This window comes from Chroicocephalus ridibundus, chromosome 3 (genome assembly GCF_963924245.1).
Source record: "Chroicocephalus ridibundus chromosome 3, bChrRid1.1, whole genome shotgun sequence".
In the NCBI taxonomy this organism is placed as follows: Eukaryota; Metazoa; Chordata; class Aves; order Charadriiformes; family Laridae; genus Chroicocephalus; species Chroicocephalus ridibundus.
This window is the reverse complement of record NC_086286.1, coordinates 60759859-60784987: the sequence shown is the minus strand read 5'-3', so window position 1 is coordinate 60784987 and position 25129 is coordinate 60759859. Positions and strand designations below refer to the sequence as shown.

The 25129-nt window shown below is 40.3% G+C and overlaps 2 protein-coding genes across 7 annotated transcripts in view; one reads left to right on the top strand and one right to left on the bottom strand.

Moving 5' to 3' along the window:
- TFB1M (transcription factor B1, mitochondrial) overlaps positions 1–7153 on the top strand; it is a 28217-nt gene extending 21064 nt beyond the window's left edge. For both annotated transcript variants that reach the window (XM_063329376.1, XM_063329375.1), the window contains exons 7-8: positions 3524–3651; positions 6366–7153. In XM_063329376.1, coding sequence (XP_063185446.1) covers positions 3524–3651; positions 6366–6627 — 390 coding nt within the window. In that variant the 3' untranslated portion in view covers positions 6628–7153. The remainder of the gene's footprint in view (positions 1–3523; positions 3652–6365) is intronic.
- Positions 7154–7874: 721 nt separating this feature from the next.
- TIAM2 (TIAM Rac1 associated GEF 2) overlaps positions 7875–25129 on the bottom strand; it is a 92386-nt gene continuing 75131 nt past the window's right edge. For all 5 annotated transcript variants that reach the window (XM_063329364.1, XM_063329365.1, XM_063329368.1 and 2 more), the window contains 12 exons: positions 20743–20922; positions 19134–19202; positions 18640–18765; positions 17233–17341; positions 16462–16641; positions 14909–15027; positions 13630–13738; positions 11906–11964; positions 10964–11069; positions 10105–10192; positions 9401–9555; positions 7875–8534 (listed from right to left, as the gene is read on the bottom strand). In XM_063329364.1, the coding sequence (XP_063185434.1) occupies positions 7888–8534; positions 9401–9555; positions 10105–10192; positions 10964–11069; positions 11906–11964; positions 13630–13738; positions 14909–15027; positions 16462–16641; positions 17233–17341; positions 18640–18765; positions 19134–19202; positions 20743–20922 (1947 nt within the window). In that variant the 3' untranslated portion in view covers positions 7875–7887. The remainder of the gene's footprint in view (positions 8535–9400; positions 9556–10104; positions 10193–10963; positions 11070–11905; positions 11965–13629; positions 13739–14908; positions 15028–16461; positions 16642–17232; positions 17342–18639; positions 18766–19133; positions 19203–20742; positions 20923–25129) is intronic.

Genomic DNA, 25129 nt, shown 5'->3' with positions numbered 1-25129 from the left:
AACAGCAGGACGTTTCTATTCAACTACAGGTTTTGCTTATCTCTTCTTGATTGCTTTAGCCTTCTGTAGGTCATCCTATAACTTGTTGCCTTTGTATGAGTCTGTATAAAAGGCACGAAACTTATGCGATAACTGCAGTACATTGGTAAAGTGGCGTTGACAAGCTGGCGTGTGAAATCAAGAAATTAGGGAAAGAGTCTTGCTGATTGCAGCAGTGATACACCATTAGGTTTCCTGGGATCCTGTTTATGAGCCTAATGTGAATGGAGTTAAGTTTACAGGAATTAGATTATTGCTATTAGTGGCACAGTTACTTTCTACTGGAAGTGAACCAAAATGAAATCCTCACATCAGAACAAGATCACTATCTAACACGTATCTGGTGTTAGACCTAGCGTTTGTTTGTAGTAGACAGATAAAATGCTTGGACTGAACGCTTAGTTGGTGAAAGTGCTGGCTTAGAACTATCTTAGTAGGATCTCAAGCAGTCTGTTTTAATGAAATTGAAGTATGTTCTGCTTAGGTTTCAGTTCCCTATGAGTAAATTACCGCTTGAGAAAGGGTGCGTGGGTTTGCTTTTAATACAGCCCTGTTGCAAGGTACACGTATTGCCCATCATGAGACCTTTCTTGTCAACAGTTAGTAAAAATTGTCTCATTTAAGCTTATTCTGATTTCGAATGTTGATTTCATCAGCGAAGCAGCAGACTTCTCTGAATTAAATTGTACTCTGTCATGTGTTCCTCCTACCCTGCGAGAACATAAACCTTCATTGTACTGATACACTAAAACAGCAAGGGTTGAATAATTGCTCCACTATTGACAGTCCAGGATATATCAGTTGAATAATTTTCATATTCAGTATTTTGTAAGAATTGAGTATTATTTTGTAAATATTTCTAACGTACTTAGGGGTGGGAAAGTGTTACTAATAAAATTACCCACAAATTAACTTGTGTATTTTAAGTGCTGTTGTGTACTCTCTATTGGCTTTCATAATTCTACTCTCTATTTTATGCATATTAAAAAGGTTAGGGAAAAATAGCATGTATAATTTTAAAGGAGTGGCCAATTACAAGTGAAAAGCTTTCCCCTGTATCTGTTGCTATAGTAACCAGGCAGCTTTCCTGGGGTCCAAAGAAAACAGCGTCTATAATGGAACAAATGCTGAGAAGTGCTGTGTTTTGTTTCAGAAGCAGAAATTATTGCCCACTGGCCTTGAGATTGCAAATTGAGCTGTTTTTCTCTTAAACTGTATGCTGCATCTAGAATGTGGGGTTTTTTTCTTTTCCTTCAGAAATTTTTGTTAAAGATGCAGCTCCTACTCCCAGAAAGCCCTCATATCTCGCTTACAAGCAGTTCTGCAAACCTGAGGCGACTATGAGATCGGAAATGGGCTCTCGTGGTTTTCTTATCCCCAATTTTGTTGAGAAAGTATCTTGTTTTAATTCTTGAAAAAAAATGCAGATAAACATACATGCATGTAAAAGAAGCCCTTAGTATTTCTGTGCAAGCAGCTGGTTGGTCGTGTGAAGTATGTATTTGCCCTGTTCAAAAAGATAATCTTTTCTGACACTTAATGTGAACACAAGTTTTCACTGTGTTCCTGTGGTCTCCTGGACACGTAGCAGCAAGCTGTGGCAAGGTTAGAAGCTAGCAACACTTAAGAAATTCAGAAACTGCTTTGGAAAATACATTTATGCGCATTTCAGTGCGGATTCCATGTGTCAGGTTTTCGTCACCTCATTTTTAAGTTCTTGTGTCTTTACATTTTAGTAATTTAAGTATTTTTTTCTGTCTTATTCTTGACTCTAGCTTTCAGAAGAGGTGGAAAAGTAGAGAAAACCTACTATCTGTAATGTATACTTGAGATCAGCAGTGCTAATACTGGAAACTTGCCGTGGTTTTTTTTCATCAGCACTGTTAATCAGTATTTTCCTTCCTTTTCCTAGCCAGTATTTTCATTCAACTTCATAAGTTCTGTCTACGTGAAAAACTTACCATTGTTTGGATTTCATGCTTTCTGTTGAGAGCTAATATAGTACCTCTGCTCTTGAAGCAGTTGTACGGAAGAGATGTCCCTGGTAGCTGAGCTGTTCCCACTGAAAGTACAACATGGATGGATGGCACCTTTTTGCTAGAAGAATATGTCCACAACAGAGGTTACTACGATTACATTGATTTTTTTAAAAACCCACAAACTTAGAGACGTGTTGATTAAAGTAATAGAGAAAAGCTTTCTAGTTTTGAATTTTTTTTAGGGTTTTCTCAAACAATTGGTACACTGAGATTGTGCATAGAACAGAAGCTGTTCTTTGGGCTGAGTGTATCTTTTATTTCAGTCAGAACTAGCACGTCTTCAATTTAGTGTCACGTAGAATCTGTTCTGCGGATACGAATAGTGACTTTCAGACCTTTTAAAAAGATGGATGATTGTCCGTCGTATTAGCAGAATTTTTTAATAAGAGACTGAATATTTCCAAAACTCTGGCACTTAAAAACTTTCTAGTCATTCAGTACCAATACTTGCACAAATTGTACAAATTTTAAATGTGTTCCTCCACAGAAATTTTTCATTTTTATTGTTAATATCTAGTTTGGAAGATGAACTGCTTTGTTCGATGTTGTGCAGGACTGGATTTTTAGCCCAGCCTGTATTTTATAATACAGAAGTCTGAATTCAGGGCATTTCTGTATAATACAGTGTCTATATAATTGCATGACATATTTTATATATTTTATATGTATATATGTGTACATTGAAGGAATGACGTTACTTCATTCTGTTTTCAGACACGGGGAAAGTGACTGTTCTGTGAACCAGGGTGACTTTAGAACTATAGAAGAATAAAAGAAGCTTGAAAGAGCTCTGCATAGAAGCATTCAAATAAAATTTTTTGATTAACTGTGATACACAGTGTAAATACAGAATTGTACGGTCATTTAAACTGAATGAAAATTTATTTCTACCTACCATTCCTTTAAGTAGAATAGAATTTAAAAATCTTAATAGGTTGAAAAGTAATTCCTTGGCTTACATTTCAGAAAAGCCCTAGAGCAACAGAAGATATATAGGGAATGGGTTTGATTTCTAATTATAATACCAATTTTCTCCAGCTGCCCTTCAGCCTATATATTGAATATTGGCTGATTTGTGTATCATGTCAGAATTGTCTTGTGAAAGGATCTGAAGAAAGAAGTGCTAATTACTTTACAGATTACATGGAAGTTGCTCTAGATGGAGGAAGTGCCATGGGGGGGAAAAAAGTACTGAATATGAATGGCATGTGAACTAATTGGAAATATGTAGATAACTAAGACAGACTAAAATTCTGTAGGGCCTTGAAAGTTAAGCCAAATCTTTATATTCAAACACTGTGACATTAGTCACTGCACAGCTATGTTACCTGTCACAATAATGTCTTCCTATGTTCTGCCTGTTTCCTGATGTCTACCAGTTAACTTAGAAATAATGTGTCTTGGAGGAATATATCTACTCAAATTTATCTATCTTTTCCTTATAGGTGGATGTGGCCGTGGTGCGTTTCACTCCGTTGGTGCAACCAAAGATACAGCAGCCATTTGAGCTGGTAGAAAAGGTGGTTCAAAGTGTTTTTCAGTTTAGAAGAAAATACTGCTTCCGTGGAATCGAGTAAGGATCTTTAATGAAACATTCCCAGATACTGTTTTTGTAACTGTGCTAGCTACTAAATCAGTTGAGAAAGTCTTGTAGCTATGCATTTGATTTTATTACTCCCTTTTTAAATTTGTCATCATAGTTCATCAGATCTTTCCATTTCAGAATGGTTTCTGGAGACAAAACTATGAGATGATTCTCTTTCTCTTGTAATTATATCATAATTACTGTGCATTTTTGTTAGAGTAGTTGAAGCTGTTAAAATTAACTAGGATAAATTGGTGATCTTTCCAATAGTTTGTTTGTCTCAGAAACAAAAAAAACCCAACACCATCCACAAAAACTACAGCATTTATTGGTTGACTTGAAAAATGAAAGTCTCAAAATTCAGATGGCAGTGTGAAGAGGGAGAACATCAGCTGTGGTAAATTTTACTTATTTGGGGATAATGTCAAAAGATCAAATTCTTGTTTCTGTGCTTGCCCTTCTATGGAGTCCTTACTGACTCTTTAAAAATCCCCGTGTTTTACTGAGGGAGTTTCTTAGGTTCTCTACCTGATGTGAGAAACCTGCAGTCCGTTTGCCAAGGATCCTGTTAAAACTCTGGCATAGGTGTGTGTCTGACTACAGCATTCAGCATTGTAGCTCGTGTGACAGAGCTGCTGTTAGGACTAGAGGCTTGTAAAATTCATCACACTAGCTGAATATTGCTGGGCATGGTTTTGGCCCTGACGCAATCCAGAATTAGGGCGGATGCCATCTTGCTGAACTACAGGTCCTATGTGTCACTATATTAAAGGTGACCATAGAATTTTTCCTCTAGTTTTGGGGCTTTTTTGCTTGAGGCAGTGAATGGCATTGATGTCTGGAATGCAGACATTTGATGTAAAATTTTGCCTGTGTTAAGGTTTGAGTATGCATTTGAAGGTGCTTGAAAAAGGAGGTATCCGAATTCTAGACAAGTTTGTATTTGATTCATAGAGTTGTATTTTTGTGAGAGAACAGTTTCAGTTAACAATGTAAGTAGAAGGTACACACAATCAGTGTATCTACGCTATATAGAATATTTTTGCCAGAGTCTTGAAAAAATGAAACTATTGTGTAATCTCAAGTTGCTAATAACTGCTCTACATTCTTTTGAGGCAAGGAGGGGGAGTCTGAACTTCTGAACGTCACGTATCCCTCTAGCAGCTTATCATACTTTAGCCCTAGTGTGCAGCTAAGAAACACAATCCTCTTATTCTTTAACTGACCTGGAAAAAATAGCAATTTTTGGTATATAATAAGATAATTAAGTTTGTTACAAGGTATCTGTCTATTGCATTTACTGTATAAAAAACAAGGTAATAGAATCAGTTTACGTTTGTGTGTAAATCCTGTGATCTGAGAGAGATGTAGCATAGAAGATTAAACTATTAAGTTAAGTTCATGAAGAAAAATACTGTAATTTGAGTTGCTGGTCATGGACGTTTATAAGATAGATAGTTCTTAGTCTGCATATAAAAGGTGATTAAACATTTTTGTCTCCAGATACATGTTTTAACTACCAAATCAAAGGCAAGAATAACTTAGGGAGGGGTATCAAAATCAGGAGTGATCCATTTTAACCTTGCTGACCTAGATGCTGAACTAATGGAGACATTTTTGACCAAGGCCTTCAGTAGAACATACTTTAAACCAGGTTGTTCCCAGAAGTTCCATCCTTCTCTTGTCATTTTAAACCCTTTCTTAACTTTGTATTCCATCTGCCCACCAAGAGCCAGCTATCACTTCGTTATAGAAAGCCTTTTGACTAGCTTATCCAGCCAACATCTGGAGGCTTGGGAGGGAGGCTGTTACTGTGTTAGATGCACAGTGTTTTTAGGTCTTATATAGATGTATGACAGAGGCAGATAATTCGAGACTTCAGGCATGCACATGAACCATGCGCAAATTTTCTGCTTTCCTGACCTGTTGTAGCCTGAGAACTACTCCTAATAAGAGCTAGTCAGCTAGTACTTTCAATAGTTTGCACTTTGTATTACGCATTTTTGTGAGACATTAATCATCACTTGAACTATGCATTAAAATTTGGGGAGCCTGAGGGAGAGGTGCTATCGCATCTGGCCACAGAGTAAATGAACTGAAGTTCATAGTGAACCTATGAACAGAGCTGAAAACAAAATCTAGGACTCTTGGCACATTCTCCAAGTTCTGAATATTTAAAAGTGTATGATAATTAAATATTTCTTTCCTCCTTATTAGCTTTTTTCCTGGCATTGGAATTGCAATATTAATGACAAGTGATAACAATATCTTTCCCATTGGAATGAAACACACGCTTATCCTGAAAGAAAGTCATATGGTTTAGATCTGATCTGTTTTTCACAGTTTAATCCGTTGTTGCTCTCTAAATGTGAGGCTCATTCTAAGAAGGCTCTGTGACTGTATCTGTACCCAAAGCTCTTTTTAATATTAGCAAACATGAACATACATGCATGTGTTTAATGTACAATGTATGTATATGCTTTCCTATGTTGTTACAATTTGTGTTTGCAGGAAAAGGGCCCTTATGTTTCCATTTGCTTAGATAATGAGCTATATTAAGAGTGCTAAAGCTAAAATAATGACATACTTAATAGTAAACCTCTATTAAGTAAATTCCCAAGAGGACCCTGTTACTCTTAAGGGAAACTAAGTTGTCTGGCTGAATTGTTTGAATTCGTTTGTCTTTTCCCCACACCTTTTAGGACCTTGTTTCCTGAAAGCGGACGTTTGAAAAGAACAGAACAGCTGATGATGACAGCAAATGTCGATCCAACTTTGCGTCCTTTTCAGCTCTCCATGTCACAGTTTAGAAATCTGTGCAATACATACAGAAAAATGTGCGATGAAGACCCAGGCCTTTTTGTGTACAATTACAGAGAAGAACTAAGGCAAAAGAAGATGATGAGGAATTTACAGAAAAGTAGCAGTCAGCGCAATCAGAGTGAAGAGGAAGATCAGCTGTAACTGCTGTAATCGGCAGCAGACTGATTTTTTTATTTTATTTTTCTTAACTCCTTGATCTAGAGGTGTTGATTAAGTGAAAGGAGGCTTATATAGTCCTACATCTGTGCAGGTATGGAAGAAATACTTTTGAGAAAGTGGTGGAGAGAGAGGGCTTTCCCATTTTATTTATTCATTCCATTCAGCTGTAGACAAAAGTGAAAGAACAGTCCAGTTACAAGGTGCCTACAGGTTCTTTTTACTTAAGAGGAATGGCTAGAACACATACCAAAAACTAGGTATGTCATGAGACTTGTAATTAAGTTGGGATCCTTCCGAAATAACTGAGTTTTAGGTGAATGAAAGTGCATTATTGAAGTCTAAGAAAAAATACTTTTCATACTTCAGCATCTAAGATGCTGTTTGGGTTTTTGTGCTCTTTTTATCCTGGAACATCCTACTTCACTGAGTAATTTAAAAAACAAAAGCCAAAACCCTTGTATAAATATACTCAAGTGACTGGCTTAAAGGAGGATAAAGTGCGCAGATTGCCTCAAGGTCTGGTAATACTCTTCTCGTTTATCCAAAAGCAAAGAATTTGGGATTTAAAGCTCCGACTAGAGAAAAGCAGCATGATAAAAAGTAGAAAACATGGCTAAGTACAATACTTTTTTGTCTTTTACTGTACAGGCTGGTAGAGAAAATAAAAAATACAGTCAAATAAAAGATTACAGGCCAAGCTTTGGTTTTGTATTTACACATATGTATAAAGTATAAACAGCGTCTTGAAACTTACAAAAATGAAATTTCTGCACTATTGTGCACTAAACCACATTAAAATAACTTAATTCTGCTTTAAATAAAGCAAAAATGAAAAACAAAGAAATAAAATGCCCACGGTATTGAAAAATTCATTTTGCAATGCTACTTTCCATTGTAATCCCCTCTGCCACTATAGCACCTTTTCCACATTACTTACTTAAAATACTAATGAGACCATCCTTCCCTTCCCCTCCCCCAGAACACTACATCGTCTTAATAACTGCTTGAAAGGGACAAACTAATTTACAGACCTTGGCCAACTTAATCTATTTTTGAGCCACAATAAATTAAAATAACTTAATAATCCTTTACAGCTGTTTTTGTGGAAAAAATGTATTAGTGCACAAAATCAGATAGTAGTTTTCCTGCAGCTTCCATGAATTTACTAGTTTTAAAGCAAAGTAGGTTTGTTGAATTTTATGTGGACTTCAAACGAATATTTTAAATATAGTGCTTAGAAAGCTAGGATTTCCCATGCCTCTCCACAGCTTCATAAAAACAGTCCTCATTAACTACAGATGTTAAACTCTGGACGCTAAATTCTCTCTCTAAAATAGAGTTCAGATCCAGGTTTGCAGCATCAGAGTGACTGTCGAGGGACTGGTGACGTTCTTGCATCGCCATTAAAGTTCCTCTGTTACGCTTCGTGCTGTTTACTTTTCTCTTCACTGGGCAGAAATGGCCACGCACCAGTTTTGGATGCTCTCCTGTCTCCTGGAAGCCATCTCCTTCCTCATTTTCAGCAGCCTGATCCCGTTCAGAGTCAGTACTTGGTTCCTCCGAAATCTTCAGCCGTTGGAACTGTATCTCAATGTCTTTCGTAGGGCTGCCCTTCTTTAGGCTCTGATAGTCATCGTCGTCGTCATCATCACTGAGGATATCAGATTCTTTGACAAGAACGTTAGAGAAGTCAGCTGCGCAGCTCTGTATGTGTTTATCGGGAGATGAGTTTTTGGGCTCCTGTATGCTCTCGGCAGTGTGGCAGCTGCTGCTCTGCGTACTGCTGCTCAGGCTGCACTCATCGGAGTCCTGGAAGGTGCCCTTCCCCGGGTCACCGTTCCATTCGCTACTGGATGAATTCTTCAGTACCTTCAAGGACCTCGTGGAAGCTGTGCGGTGGAAAAAGGCAGTTTCATTTTTTCAGCAGAACATCAGCTAGTTACAGCATCTGTCTCAGCAGCACACTTATTATTACAGTGCCCGTAGTCTCGTTTGATAATCATCCCGGGTCAGATGTGTCAGCATTCCGATACTGACAGTGTGATCCCGTGTCACAAGTTTTCATTCCACCTACCCCAGGGCTATATGCTTGCCTTCATGTGAAATATATACAAAAGCCTACAAAAATTGTAGTAATGATTTACACACATCCACAGGAAAGCAAGATTGATTCAGGCACCTCAAGCACTGGAGGGCCAGGTTATAGGCGGGAGTTGAACTGTCCCGGTTCCTGTGATGTTAAGGGGATTTTACAGACAACTGAACCATCGGAGAACTTGAAATACTCATAGCTACTTATTTAACTAAAATGTCTGAAGCCTAATTAGGGTATGTACAGGGATGCAAATTCAGTGCGTTGGAAGAAGCAAGACCCCTGCCTTTTGCCAGTTGTTTTAGCTTTAAATATTATTAGGGCTGAGTTACCGAAGGGAACCCAGAGGAAAGAACGCTAATACTGCATGCCAAAGGGAGTCCATTTCTTCCCAGCAAAATTAATTTGGGCCTTATTAAATCATCCCCCTTAAGAGAGCTAATGGCACATCACAGTGTGGGGGTGTGGCAAGCTTGCTTATCTGGTCTAGCCCTTGTCATGCACTGAGCTATGGAGAAACGCCACCACCTCCCCAGCCCCAAAAAACAAACGGGATTTGTGGGTCTGGCACACAACACACTACAGTCATGGTAATAATTGCGAACCTTCTGCCAGCTCTGGAGTCCAGACTCCATTTTTCAACTTTGAGAACATGTTTCTTACCCAGTTTGGCTGTTGCAGGTACACGGTTCTTGAGTGGGACAAGACGATCTTTACAGGTTTTCTCCAGCGGTAGCTCACATTTTATGTGACGTCTGAAATTCTCCCGCAAAATAGAACGGATCACCTTCACGATGTTAGTCTTGTTCTCACAGTCACTGCAAGTTTAAGAAAACAGATAACCTAATTTTCCTCCCTGAAGTAGGACACTATTGGAATAAAATCTGCCTTCTTTCTGCTGTCATGCTTTAATGCAGTGGGGTTTTTCAGTAGCTTGCTTTAGTAGTAGGTTTTGCAGGTAACACCTTTGTGTTAGTCATTTTGCACATTCTGTATTTTGCGATCTTGGTTAACTTCCCCTTAGAAAAACAGCCTGAGGGGTAACTTCTGTACCAAGGGATCACCCCGTAAGTGGTCTTTATGGGAAGGTAATTTCTGCTAACCAACTGAGAGCCTGATAAAATCAGTTACGTTGCCCATATCATACTGGAATTTATGACATACATCTGTGCGCATTGCTGACGTTGGATCACTGTGCCAAATTCACTCCCGTTTCAAATTGTTACACTTTATGCAGTTACACTGGCATAATGCCTGTATTCAAAGAGCGAGAAGTGCTGATGCAAAGGTCATGTGGGAGAAAGTATTTTATTTTTTTAATTCCATTAATGTGCTTTGTCAAATAACAACCTCCATGTAAAGCTTACCTGCTGCACAATTGAAAAATTGTTTCTGGCCTGCCTTCTAGTTCTGACTTGGTGTGAATCAGTTCCCAGACACAGCTGTTCTCTGTCCCTGTGCGTGGAAGGAAACATTATTTTTGTATGTACTTCACAAAGCCTTCGGCATTGGAAAGACCAGTGTAGAGCTCATCTTCTGAAGGCAGCGTTAACGTAGGCATGGGTGGATCCACAGAAGATCTCACCAAAGTTGGAACCCAAAGGAAAGTCCCCTGAACTCTCCGGTTGCAGCAGCCCAGCCACTGCTGCCTTTGGTAACTTGACCATCTCTCTTGGGGAGTGGTTTTCCCCCATTCTTTAATGTTTCTCGCTGCTTTCCAGCCTTAGAAGCCCTTCTCCCAAATGCACGAAGCACTAAACACCTAGTGGCACTTTACAGAGGATATAGAACTGGATAGGATCATAAAAATCAACTCCAAAGGAAAATAAAAACACAGCCTATACTACCACACATTGCACAAGTCAACTTTCCTACATTTGGAAAAACACAAGGGTCAGCACACACACAGCCGAAGGGCATCACCAGGACATCAGCCATGGTAAACCACCTCCTGTTCATGGTGTCTTTTCACTGGGGACTGCCATTCTGTCATTCCTTCGCATCATTTTGCATCTTCCTGAACTCGTGGAAGAAGCCAATGTACCAAATGAAGAAAGTCTGTTAATGCATCACGCCTGTACCCCCTCAGTACAGAGACAACAGCAGATATGATTTTGGTCTACACCTGCCTGTTTCCAGAGGCTCCGGAAAGACATATGGAAGAAGCGGTATTACTGAATCCCACAAAAGCGTTCAATCCTAAAGTATTCAGTGCAAGGGAATTACCTGCTGTGTTCCCCAGTCGGACTTGAAGAGCAGATAAAGGAATCAGCCAACGAAATTTAAATGGATCCAAGTCACCATAATTATGTGCCGCACGAGCATTAGTAGGCTGCAAAAAGAAAAGGATATTTCTAAGAAGTAAAAAAGTGGTGGTTTTTTGTGCTACTCTTAGAAGACCTGCCTCTGAAGAGAAAGTAAATTCATTAAACTTTTTCCTTCGGGGTACCCTGATACGTGCTTGCAAATGTATTTAAAATGGTGATAGACACAACCTTTGGAATTTGTAATTGCTTCAGCTTTTAAAACCGCTTGTTTTTAATGGATAAAAATAATACTTTGCATTAAGTACTACTAGGGAACAAGTGTCCCGAGAAGGAACCTGCAGACTGTTGATGAGCAGAATACATTAATCATGTAGCTGCTGCTGCTTTTAGAGCCCCTCCATCTGTTACGATGACATGGTGCGGTACTTCTCCACTGGTACTCAGGATATACAACTTGCCACTTGACTTCAGCATTCCAGTTTTGGCAACGGGGCCAGAGGAGGTTATGTTAATAACGCCCCTTCTCCTTTCCTTCCAGGGTGATCAAGGGTCTATGAACAGAGGTCTTAACCTACACGCTACGTTAAGGTAGGCCATGGTAAACACCATCTGGAAGAATTAATGACGTCTTTATGGCAATGTTTCATATTCCACCTGACAGAACTAACACGGGGCTCACACACAGAAGAGGCTGCTGCTTAGTAAATAACAAAAAGTATTTATTGCTACACAGATGCTGAGCACTTGTTTTAGCTGTGATTGATAGCTAGAATTCCAGCCTAGAGAGGGAAGGTGGCGTTTCACCACAGTCACTCCCCTTTCAACACCATTATGGTCCATCTCCCACTGCAGCGGGATCCTGCGCGTAAACACCCACCGCCTCCACTGATGCCAGACTTACCATTTTCTTTTTCAGTTTGTAATTCTCCTTATACACCAGTATTACAGCCCTCTTAAAAACTAAAAAAGAAAGAGAAAAAGGAAGACTGTTAATTAGACGTGTAATATTCAATGAAAATATCTTGGAGAACCTGATGATTGTAGTCACAGGATGAGATAAGCAAACAGATTGACAAGCACCTGCCCTGTATTAAGATGACAACTGGGTTTTTTATCACACACTTTTTCATGCAATGGCAGTAGTCTTTCCTCGGATTTTGTTCTGAACATTCAGGATGAAGCCATTCTGCACCTTTATTCTGAAACTACCAGCAGCCCGTCTCCTGGTATGTGAAGCAGTCTTCCCAGAAACAAATACAGCAGGTGTAGGTTAGATATAAAGGTTCTGATTTTCTTTTTGTAATCGGTGGATGTTTTCAAGTGGAGTGAAGGGCCTATAGCAAGAGAGGGCTGTGAAAAAGAACGAATCCTGTTCTTCCTGCAGTTCAGCATTTGCTCAGTTGGAAACTCGAACACCTCAATTCCTGCTTTTCCATTTGCAGGAATTCCCTGCCTTCCACAACATTCGACTGGAGGGGCTCACTAACGTTATCTAATCTTTCAGCCTCCAGGGAGGCAGGGACATGTTCTCTCTCATCTGTAAGGAGGAACAGAAGCATGGGGGCATTGAAGCTGGACCTGAACTGAGGGACGGCTCTGCAGAGCAGTCCTGGCTCCCAGATCAAATTCAAGGGCAGTATAGCTCTATCCTTGCTCATGCGTCCATGTTTCCTTCCAGTGGAAGAGGAGAGAGGGGCAATGAGTCTCATCCCTACATGAAGGCAGGATGCAGCCCCAGCACGCACAGCATTCACTCCAGAGCTTGGCAGTTTCCCTCAGCTCCCCATAGTAGGTGCATTTTCTAAGCTGCCCACACAGGGTTTGAAGTGAGAATAAAACTTGGTTTCCCCATTGGCAGATGAGTAGTTAATTCATACATGTCCTGCTGGGAAGTGTCAGGCATACATGGATCACTGCGAATCTCATCCGAGGAACCTGGGAGGTAGCTCCTGTTTGTTCTTCTATTAGAAGCATCCCCCCCCCAACCCGTCATGCTTCCTGGGGAAGGACTGTGTGACAGCCCTGAGAAAGAGAAACTTGTCTCTTATCAACCTGAGTTGTTCCGTAGGTGTTTATTCAATTACATTTTAAAGAAATGGACAAGTGCTTAAGGTGTTTCACTGGAAGATTAAATGGCTTAGGTAATTATCAAATGCTTAATCATATATATACTATTCAATAACACTCTTGGTTGTATGCTCTCATTTCTACATTTGTTTCTCACGTGAATATAATCTGGATGGAGATTTCAGCGCAGTAGCTGTAAAGCAGAAGTTAGCCTCAATACCCAAGAATAGAATAAATCACCATTTTCCGACCAGCCTCCTTTGAAAGCTTCATTTAGCAGATTGTTCTAAAGAGAATACTGTCTCTTGAAAATCACTAATTTCCACAGTTCACGTATGGGCAGGAGAACAGCTGAGATTAGCTCACAGAGCAAACAGCCAACAAACGAATGGAAACCTTCCACTTCTCATATTACGAAACATAACTAGGTATTTTTTCAGATGTAAGTCTACCCTAGTTATGGCTACAGGGAAAGGAGGCGGCGGCTTCCACCTTGTGAGAAGATTTCATGTGGTAATCTTTAGGTTTGAAAGAGCAGAGAGTCATTAAGACACTTACCAAACACTGTAAGCTCAAGGTCTTTTCTTGCTTTGCCCAGTGATGGGAAAGGATTCAGCCAGGAAACTGTTGAGTGCATCAGAAGTTCTCCCATTGAAAGCTCTGTCACCTGTATTAAATTATAACAGCAGATAGTATAAATAAATAGTATAAACATATACATCAGTCCTGTGATCCACACGTGAGTAAAATGTTAATGAGTACACATCGATAACTTTAAGGATCTGTGTTTTCTGTATTTACCGTATGTACAGAGAGAAAGGCAGAGAGATCTGCACTGTGGCAGGAAAAGTGTGAGTAACCCCCTTTTTAAAATAGGTGACAACCTATTAATAGCCCCTAAGTTATGGAAGCTGGATAGAAGTTTTTACTATTAATAACTTAGAAGAATATTAAGTTGATCTGATGATCTGACACTTACATATAGCCAGTTGATTTATTAGCTCTAAGTATCTTTGATTTCTATACAGTAATTAGTATTAATGTCAATGCCAATGGCAGAATTAATGGAGGTCTCGTACTCTGAGGCTGCTTTCTTCTGTGGGACATAATGTAACGCTGTGGAGAAACTCCCAGGCTGTCGAATTTTGTTTTGCCATAAGCCATCGATGGGAAACCAGGTAGCCAACGGGGGCCATTTAGCTTTGACTGGGAGGAAGTAAAACAACTGAGCCGGCATTTCTCACATCTGATCTTCACCTTTACGGATTTGATCTACTTAGTAATCGTTTGATGTAAATAGCTAAGTTGAGACCTTGCTGCCCCAGTTCTGGGAGACGCGTGCGGACAGTCTGTTTAGCTAATGGTGTTTGCTCTGACAAATACCCGTGGATGCCTCAGCACTGGAAGTGAGGAGAATGAGAATAACAGACCTTAATGTGAAATCCCTCAAATTGCCATTTTCATTTATACGGGTGAAAAAAATATCTTAAGAACTTGAGAACTCTATAGCATAAAAATCCGAACGCCTTGGGGCATGGATAATCTCTGCAACACTTGAGAAGAGGAGGATTTTTCCTACTGAGAATTATGTCTGCTCCTGCTTGCAATCCCTGTCAGTCCAGAAGGCGGCTCTGGCAGCTGTCTGAAAGTTTTACCGTACCCTACTGACAAAAAAGAAACTTGACAGGCAGATATGAAATGAAAGTCAAAATATTAAAGGAGAATGGAGGAAGCCCAGCACAAATAAGTTCCCAAAATTACCTCAGGAAGAGATAAAACACACAGTGGCAAGCGGGATAACGCTTCAGGAGTGAATAAAACATGTTCCTTCTCTTACCTCCTTCTCTGTTCCGCTCTGATCTGCAACCAGTTGGTCAAATACAGTGCCATAATCTTCATATATCTTCTGCATCTCGTTGATGTGACTTGCTACTTTTTCCATTGCCTTCAGCGCTTCTGTAAGGTTTAAAAATTTCATAGACGGCTATGTAATTCAATTGTATTTTCTAAACACGACGGTTTTTATTGAATTCCACTTGAGGCAGGCAAAATGCCGCAGTGTTCCCAAGGTTTGTTGAACAGAATTCTAGCTTTATATTGGTGCTTTCTCATAGCAACAATAGAAGGTATGCTTCCTAATCAGAGTAAGTGAAAAATGCTCGTTTGGTATCTTACAGCCTTAACTATGAAAAGGCTGTAATAAACATTCCAGTGATGAGCACCCAACTACATGAATATTCCTATCAACATGATAGTAAACACGGTTAGGTTTTACATCCTATATATATATATAGGGCCACTAGGATTTCTAGAGTAATCCATACCCATACTAGGATAAGTCATCTGACGAGCTTTAATAGAAACAAATTGCATTTGGCTTACCACAGAATAAACAACGAAGTACAGTGCTAGGTTGTACAAGTTCCTTACGGATTGCAACCATGAAATTCAATGCTGGTGGCCAGGTTTTGTTTACATTTTGTTTTCCAAGCAAAAACAGCACTAGATTTTCATTAGACTTTTATGTTAATTCAGAAAGGAGTTGGAGAAGGGCACTTAGTTTCTCCAGTCCTGCCAGCTCGTAACGGTGCAGCCTTTTAACAGATTGGCATCCATCCTGACCTGCAAGTCAGTCGCCCCCAGCTTGGCTGTAAGGGCAAGGCAGCGGTACGAGAAGCTCCCTCTGAAGTCAGTAACAGCCTTATGACTTTTTGCTGACAGTGTATTTTCCCTGAATCTTTTTTGTTAAAATGACAGTCAATCCATAAAATAAATCTCTAGACTTTCATCCACCAGGTGCTGACAGACCTGAACTGGAATTTGCCAGGGCGAAGTCTCAAGCATGTGAGCCTAGAAAAGCAATCAACTCTAATATATATTAGACAGACAAGTCTTCCTGCGTGGGAAGACTGCAAAGCTTTGACAGAGATCTGTTCGAGCAAGAGTGACAGCCAAACCTCAAACAACTAAAATTTCCTTCTGTGGCATTGTTAAACTTTGACACATTTCGGGAACTGAGTAGTAAGCACGAGATGGGCTTTTGGTCAGTGTTTCCCACGTGGGGGAGGGGGGGGTGGGGAGGTGAGGGGGGCGGCGGTGGAAAGCAACGCTATGACCTGGCACGCTCTTGGGCAAAAATTGAGGAATAAGACCCCATCTGTCATGGCAAATCCTGGCCATATCTACTTCTCAAAGGGACTTGGACATATCAAGTAGGACTTTTGGCTAAAAGCACAAAAAGAGCTACTTAATCTTTTTAAGGAGAGAGAGGAAATTCACTCTAGGTTTTGATGAATTCTGTGACATCTACCAGAATGGCTACCTGCATCTTCAGAAAGGACTGCAAATAAAACTTGACTCATATTCATTCACGTAGAAGAAAGAAGTTACCTGTCAAATGATAGTGCTCCTCACTCTCGTTATCTGTCAGAGACACCAGCTCTTTTAAAAGCAGAGGATACTTTAGCACTCTCTGAACAGGCTTTATGAGATACGACTCCAGTGTAGAAGAGTGTTGCTTTGTGGGATTTCGAGCGTCCAGAAAGGCCTTAAAGGCACTATCTGTTTTGGCTAGATGTAAATGAAAGAGTTGGTCAGTTGAACATGGAAGTCATAGAAGCTACAATAATTTGAAAGCACAGAACTGCAATTTGTAACCAGCACCAAAAGCCTCACTCTTTTTAATACTTCAAACAAAGTAGTTTACGCTATTCATTTCATAATAATTTCCTGCATTAAATAACATACATAAGGGCTAAGAGAGCAATTAGATCAAGGCAACTTTATTCTGCAATGTAATTTCCCCACTGCTCTGCAGGCTGCTCCTGCATCAAATTAGTAAAGTGATGGCAGAGGAAGTCATTCCTAAGTTATTCTGCCATTTGTTGCTTCTTTTTGGAGCATAACCTGGATCTGCAGACGGCACAAAACTTTTGAAATATGTTTCCGTAGCTACTCAGGCTCCTGCCTGGATGTTACAAAAGGAATCTTTTCCCTTCAGTTCCACACCATACTTCAGCAGAACCGCAGATCTCAGCTGCTCCTATTGAAAGATACCCGATGAGCCCTTGCTTTCTCTGCAAGTTGATGGTATTTGTTACGGCAGTTCACTGCAGTTTAAAGTCATGCAAATGAATTACGGTAATGAAGACAATAAATTACCTCTCTCGAGAACTTTCTGAACTTTGATGTGGTTTGCGCAGAAGCCGCTGTACAGTTTAAAGTGGTCAGCATAATACAGGAAGGAGCCTCCAAGGGAAAACAGCAATTTCTGAAATCAACACAAGGAAAAGATTAATCCATTACTAGAATCCTAAATAAATGTTCAGGCATATAACACAGAGGCTTAATGCTGTGATCATTTGCTATCTTTCTATACATATGCTATATTTCTACACGCAGCCTATATTTATTTTTTTATATATATATTTATATGGATGAAAAAATCATATATATATTTATATAGATGAAAGAATCATGAATATACTATTGGTAGTAACTCCAGAATGTTTCTCTATTTTTCTGGGCATAGAGTTCAGCCTATTTAGGCAAAGCCTGCAATTTTCCCCGTTCTCCCTGAGCAGGTAAGACCACTGCAGACACTCTCTCTTACTGTATCTTTCAAGCAGCGCAGGAACAAAAATCAACAGACACGTAACAGGGTATCTTGTGCTGGGAAAAAACATGAGCAATGGGAAGGCAAGGCACAAAAGTGGCAAACCCCAAAGGGACAGTGTAAAACAAGCACAGAGGATTACTTTCCAACTGTTTTCCTTCTTTCAGGCAGGTGGTAATTACAGGGCACCTCTGATGCTCTTGGAGGAAGGGGAGGTTGGGAAGATGTGGGAGGGACTGAATCACAAGGGAGGTGGTTTTAGAAAAATGCTTGCCCAAGCAAAGATAAGAAAGAGGAGTAGTGAGGGAGGAGGAGAGGGAGAGAGAGAAGGAGGAGGAGGAGAGCAGCCCCTCTCCCCCTTTTTAATCAATGTTTGCTCCACAAAAGGCAGCTAGTGTCCAGAAGACCTGCCGGACCGGTTTCACCCGGTCCTGTGACAGTGACTCCATCTCCAGGGAACCTACTCCTTACAGTTGGGGCAGGTCCTGTGTGGTGCCACCGTGAGCGAGACAGCACAGCAAGGGCACAGTCTGCAGCCATTTACACTTTGCAGTCCCTCTTCTGGGACCTCACAACAGGAGCGACTCGTGCAGCGTTTAACAGGAAGAGCTCCCAGCCTGTAGCGGGTGAACTGGGCACAGAGGGGAGGGCCACAAGGCAGGGCAGAATTCAAACCAGTGACAATAACCTTTCTACAAAGCATCATCAGCTCTGTTAGTTTGTAGCATACTCAAAGTCTACTCTGCATCTCCTACGTTGCATCTTCTGCCATGGGAAAGAGGAAGATAAAACCATGAAAAACAGCACTTATCTTTCACTGCTGAATAGATGTCTGTAATCCAAAGTAAAGCTTCAAACATAAAAGCAACCATATGAAACTTAGAGTTCTTAAAGCCAGATTTTCACAAACATTTGCAGGCACGCTACCAAGTACTAAATGATGAAATATTTACCCGGAACTGAGATGGTGTTTCTAGTGTATTAAAATCTGAGGAAGAAGTTATTCCATCTTCAAGGGTCTCCAAAAACACCTTCTGGAAATCCAGCATTTCTGGCAGACTGCCGAACAAGGACTCCATCTGTGGAAAACATCAGGCTATGAAGTACAGCACTCCATGCAGCTAACGGTGGTTTTGTGGAAACAGTCGAAGTGACACTCAAAGAGGTTGCGAAGGACAATAACATTTTTGCTGATAATTTTCAGACGTGTTTTATTAAAAAAACCATTCAAAAAAGCAAAGATTTCTTAGGAGTTAAGTCAGAAGAACAATTACCATTTAAAAAAAGAAGTGACGCACACAGCAGACAGAAAGGCACTGACTGGTGTCATTCCTATTGTTACGTTCGCTGTTGGCTTTTTCTGTCGTGCTCTCAGCAATGAAAGACTCAAATGCCAAGGCCTTAACTCATAAAGAATAAAAAGCACATCTTTCAGTTATTCCCTCACCTCATCCTGGGTAAGGAAGGTTTCATTTTGAAGGGGCTCCAAGTACAGCTCAAAGAGGCAGCTCAAGTCCTGCAAGAAACAGAACTCATTCACTTTTTATGTAACGGTTTGAAATTGTTCTTTATATGACAACTGCAGGATAGGGGTAAATTTCAGGAATGAACTAGAGATATAATTCCTTTTCTGGAACAAAATCACCTGCGTGTTGTTAACATTAAAGTGATTGCTAAATTGGAGGCAAGTTGATTTCGGTGTAATGCTTTTGTTTCGTCTTTAAGGCTTTACAGCTTGATTATAACAAACCATATTTTAATATAGCATGAGGAGAAAATGTTACAGATGATGGCTTTCTAAAGAGTCCGTGTATATGAACAGCATCAAATGTTTTAATCACGCATGTTAGATAAACCATATAAATAGCCACTCATTTAAACATCAGTCGTAATATCCAGAAGGACACGGAACATTTTAAAATCCTATTAGGTATTAACGTGTTCGGTTGTGTAGTTGGGGGGACATGATTAGGGGCTTTTTCAGTCACTTCCTCAAAGAATTGGTGCCACTTTTGAAGACTTACTATCCCCACACCAAAGCATGACGGCAGGGCTGGGGCCCACTGCAGGGCTCTCCGACCCTGAGAAGGGAAACGGCAGAAATTCTTACGGAGAAGGAATACCGAGCATCTCCCTGAGAATGCCGTAACGAGTATGCGCAACCTGCCAGGATTTTGCCTGGTGCAAAATTTCACACAAGTCAGTGACCTCCATGCTCATGCCTTTGTTCAAGCGATTCCTTTATAAGAAACATACATGGGGGTTCGTGTTCTGGAAAGCTTCCTCAAACTTTACAACATTTGGCTGTATTACTGTATTGGTGGATGTAATAACACCAACAGCCTGAAAGCATTTCCTCTTCTTTTCCACATACATTATTGCAGCAAGTACCAATATCTGTAAGTATGTGTTTTGAGATCCAGTAAAGTAGGTGATTCCTCCTTGATGAACGAAATCAATGTCAGTGAATCAATGTCAATGAAATCAATGTTTTCATCTTTCTTTTGGCATACAGTCACATGAATTTGGGGTTTATAAAAAGAAGAGACATGCATCTAACAAATTATGGACTTATCAGACAGAGGAGAAATAACATATGGGTGCTGCTACAACCAAATGGAGCTGTGCCTTTTAGCTTTGCTGATTCAAAAATAATTACGCATAGTTTTCCACAATTAAACTTTTTTTCTAATTCGTAGGACATCTATTCTTTTCTTCTACCAGATTTATTTTCATCTTGAAAACTATGGAAACAGCCTCTGGAAAACCCCTATGTTAATACACTGCAGGTATCTACTCCCCACAGATCACCACTCTCCAACATAAATACGAACTGACTAGAACTAAAGCTATAGATAAATCCTCCAGCCTCTATTCCAGGAGCAAGCCTGTTGAAAACAACAGGAACGATTAGATAGGCGGACTTTGTAGGTTATGGCCCTTGGAGAGGGCTGGTTATATAAAGGTAAGCATGAAATATGTTAAGACCATCCACAAATCGTGGTTGGCCTCAAAACCAAGGCTGTAGCTAGCCAGATTATTTTTTTTGTTTGTACCTTGACGTAGGATTTCTCAGTGTCCATAAGTTCTTGGATGACTTTCCTTAATCTGTCTGCGTCAGAAAGGTGGCGAGCCAGTGGCCGTGGAGGTGGATCCTGGTTGTCCTTCTGTCCTTCCATACCGCTTGCCTGGACTTCTTGGAAGTTTCGGCACAACGCACTGATCTGTTCTGCACTCTGTTAAATGAGAAGAAAGAGACAAGCGCCGATGTTTTAGAACAAGCTGTACTACAATTATTTTTAAACTCCTCAAATGTTGTTCTTGTTCCGAACTGGGGGGTCAGAGCATGCCATTGATTTTTGTCAAATATGTGTTCTGATAGCTTTGAACAGCCTCAATTTATAGCAGATCCAGATCACAGCAGTAAAAGGAAATGAAAATTTTCCAGTGATTTTTCCAGCGCAAATTATTTTCAGTCTTCAGATACAAGCTTGTAGGATGCAAAAGATGAGAGAACACTCAGGTATATCATATATTTTGCTTCTTATGACACTAGATCACACTATTTCCCATCTCTCTTACCTTGCAACACTCACTGCATCAAAACAGAAAGAATTCATAGATAAAGATCTTTTACGCATCCAGAACAACTGTTTTATTTGTCATCTGCTACCTACATTGCATTGTGTGTTTTTTTCAAACAATGAGACTTGAAGCTGAGGGTTCAGATTGCAGTGTCTTGGGTTGTCAGAAGATGTTTAGATGCTTTCTCTCCAAGGAGACAACTACGTATCAAGATTTTTTGCTTTCAAAACCAGTGATTCTTTAGAGAAATGATAAACATGAAAACAAACCAGAACATTTCCAAGCAAGGTAGGAATTGGAGATGGAAAAACAACAGTTAATCTTACAAGGCAAAAATGGAAGAGAAAGAGATTTTTATGACACTATGAAATCATCGTGTAATTTGTGCATGTCTGACCATCACTAATACCCAAGAGCAACTTTTGCAGGCAATAATCTTTAATGCTTAATTTGAAAATCATTCCACTGTTCTCTTCCTTATATGACGTTTTCCTGAAAGCCAGAATATCACTACCACTACCCAATTCCACCTTAATTGCCGTCAGTATCCACCCCTTTATACTGCATGAAACAATTCTTCTGCAGAGCTTCTGTCTTTCAGACACTCTCTAAGATACTGGGCAGTTGCATATGCTGTGCCATATATTATCTTCTACTTAGTGAGCGCATCCAAATGAAGACTACATGAATGCTGCTTCATTTCAAGTGGAAATCTTGTTTCGGTGGTCTTGTTTCAGGGAAGAAATTCTGATGTGAGTGCATTTCAGTACTGTCTTAATCTGTACTAATTTATTCCACACACTGTTTCAAGTGGTCCTTTTTGGATCTCCTGATTCACCACTGATTAGCTGCGTAGCTAAGTCCACCAGCATACCAGGTCACCAAATGAGCAAACACAAAAGCTATTCTGAAACTGAACTAAGCTACACAAAGCCTTGCTGTAAGGTGGAGGCTAAATGCACTAACAATATTAAATCTCAGCCATTAATGTGACAAAAGATAAGCACACCCCTCACACCTATATGATGGAAATAAATGTTAAAATGTCAGATATTTTCCATACAGTCTATATTACTCTGTAGCTTCCCAGCCCCCAGTTTTGAACTATGCCACCACCCTAAAAAAAAAAAAAAAAGTTACTTTCCTCACCAATATGCGCAACCAACTTCCACAATCCTGTATAATGACAGGTTGCAGGACTATGAAATTTAGATACGTTTTATATTTGCAACATTTATTAGGACTCAACAGAACGCAACGTAAGTTGAATGGTGTTTGTTGGAATTACAGCTGCACACTGATGGAATACATTTAAAAATCACAATCACCCTGTGCCACTAAAATTAATTAGGGGTTTTTTTTTTGAAATAAATCGCAACTTAATTTAGGAAACGTGGGGGGGGAGGGTGTATTTTAAAGCAGCTTCTAAATAGCTGAATGCCAAAGTACTTGAGTTTTGTTTTCTTTGTTTCTGATGTCAGAAAGTTTTGTATTTGTATCAGAATGACTCAGATTTTACGCTCTCTACAGCTCAAGGTGCGTGTGGGCAGCTTGATTTACATCAACCTGATGCCTGATCAAGGACACTAGATCAAGGATATGAGACAGCCTGTTGAAAGCGAGTCATAAAAATCATCATCAGGCACAGTTTTGTAAGGAGGAGTTAGAAGTTCTCTATTCCTCCTCAGCCACCTTCGCACGTAGGGCAGGCAGACATTGGAGAACACGCGATGTTCTCCATCCCCTTCAGTTTTGGGGCCAGAGCCACCAAGAACCACTGGATAGGAAAGCGTATGGAAATAGGTGATACTCCTCAACTTAAATGCTATTTGAGCAGCTAAGCAACATAATTTGGGTGTCAGAAGTTGTTCCACAAAACTGGCCCAAGGCCAAGGCACAGGATTACCCTAAGGTACCGCTCAGCTATACTGCTGACAAGTAGTGATATTTATAAACTTCAGTACGCTTCTGAACATATAAGCACTTTGTGTTTGCAAGTCTGGCATTTAAAAAAAAAAATAAAATGCCCTTGTCCTGAAGTACTGCTTGTAGGCTCTGGTCGTTTCCCGCAGCTTTGCTGCTCTCTGTCCTTCCCTTTATGGGACATTTTCAGGCTGTGCAATATCCAGACCCGATTCTCATTCTTTGTGTCCACTGTGGTATTTACATTTGGGTCAAAGCAAGCATGAATCGCTACTTCATCACAGGACAGAAGTATTTCACATTCACCCCTGCACATTGCACAGACCACAGAAGATGCAGAAACACATTTTGCCAGTGAAACCACAACGTGTACATTAGGTTCTGGACCAAGAGCCCAGTATTCATGAGAAATTTCATAATGAATAAATAAGGGGGAATAAAAGCTATTTTTGCTTCATATTTCTTCCCAAAACTCCCTTACCACCCAGGTTGGGATCTCCATCTTTTTTCACACTGCTCTGGATGCTGCTTTCTGCCTCCCACACTAAACAATGTCCTGCTCTTAATTACTTTTGCTGCTTAAAATAGATCTTTTCTATAAAGGCTCTAGGGACAATCCCTAAGAACATCTCCTTTCTACCTTTTATGTGTGGGCAGAAGAGGGCCAGCCTCTGCCCTGTCGCTGACTGCAGCTGGGATTTCAAAGCCATCGGGGCATTCTGGATGTCAAAGCAGAGTTTGACAGTCCAGTGCCCTTAAACCAAGATGTCTCAAGAGAAGCCCCAAGTTGTCACTGCATACACCCACTGTAACCCTGAATTAGGTGGGAATTAACCCTGAATTTGCTCTGACGATGACATGGCAACGGCTAGCCCAGGCAGATTTGACTCTCAGATACATCTGGTAAACTCCTTAAGCACACAGCGTCTTTTATTTTCACAAGGCCAACACTGTCTGGGCTTAGCAAACAGTAAAGAAATTATTTATGCCAAACTTTATAGTGTGCAGCTCATCAGAACAACAACACTTAAGTTGGTGAAAAGAAAAGCCCAGATGACTGACTGTGGACAAGGCTGCAATGTAGATGGGTGCAGAGAAAAGCTGAGGAGAGCATGCAGTGGAAACAACAAACCTTCTCCAAAATCCATCACTTGAGCTTATGTATGCCACTTTCGTCAACATTTATAGAAGACTGCAAGCAGCTTCAGCTTACCTTTGGCAACAAACAGCAGACAGATGAGGCTAAAAATCTAAAAATTTTGACTAACAGTGCTAGATTTGAATGTCAGAGTTGTGAAAGACAACTGGCACTTCACAAAGGGTTTATAGAAAAAACAAATACTGGCATTCCAGAGAGAATGAAGTTAAGCAGCACTGTGCTGTTTTACTGGCTATTTTCACAGATTTCCCAACAAAGCTGTAATAAACCTTTCTACAGACCCAGCAGTCAGGGGAAACAGCCTCCTGCCCCGTACTCTCTTGGCCTCTAAGAAAACTGAAGGATGTGTGGAAGCAGCCTTGACAAACTATTTTTTCACCCCTGCATGTTTGCGACTCGTAGGTAGGTCCTACATACTTTTGCAGGGAGTATTCCCTGTGAGTGGGGATTGCTCACAGTAACCTTAGAAGGGAAAGTTCCAGTCCATGCCATTGTCAGCTTGACCCACAGCCAACCACCACAGTGGTGCTCAGCTTGTCAGGTGGAGAGGAAGCACATCCCTTTTTCAATAAGACCCCGATAAGAAATATAACGAGACTATTCCTTTAAGCTGAACAAAAGGATACTCTTACAAGGAACCTCTCACAGATTTTCTTTGCTCCTTGCAGACAAGCATAGCATCATTTGAAGCTGTGCTATCCCCACCAGAGTTAAAAATCTCCATAAAATTAATTGGTGAGCGAGCAGAAGACATTAATCAGCGGTGGTTAAGCATT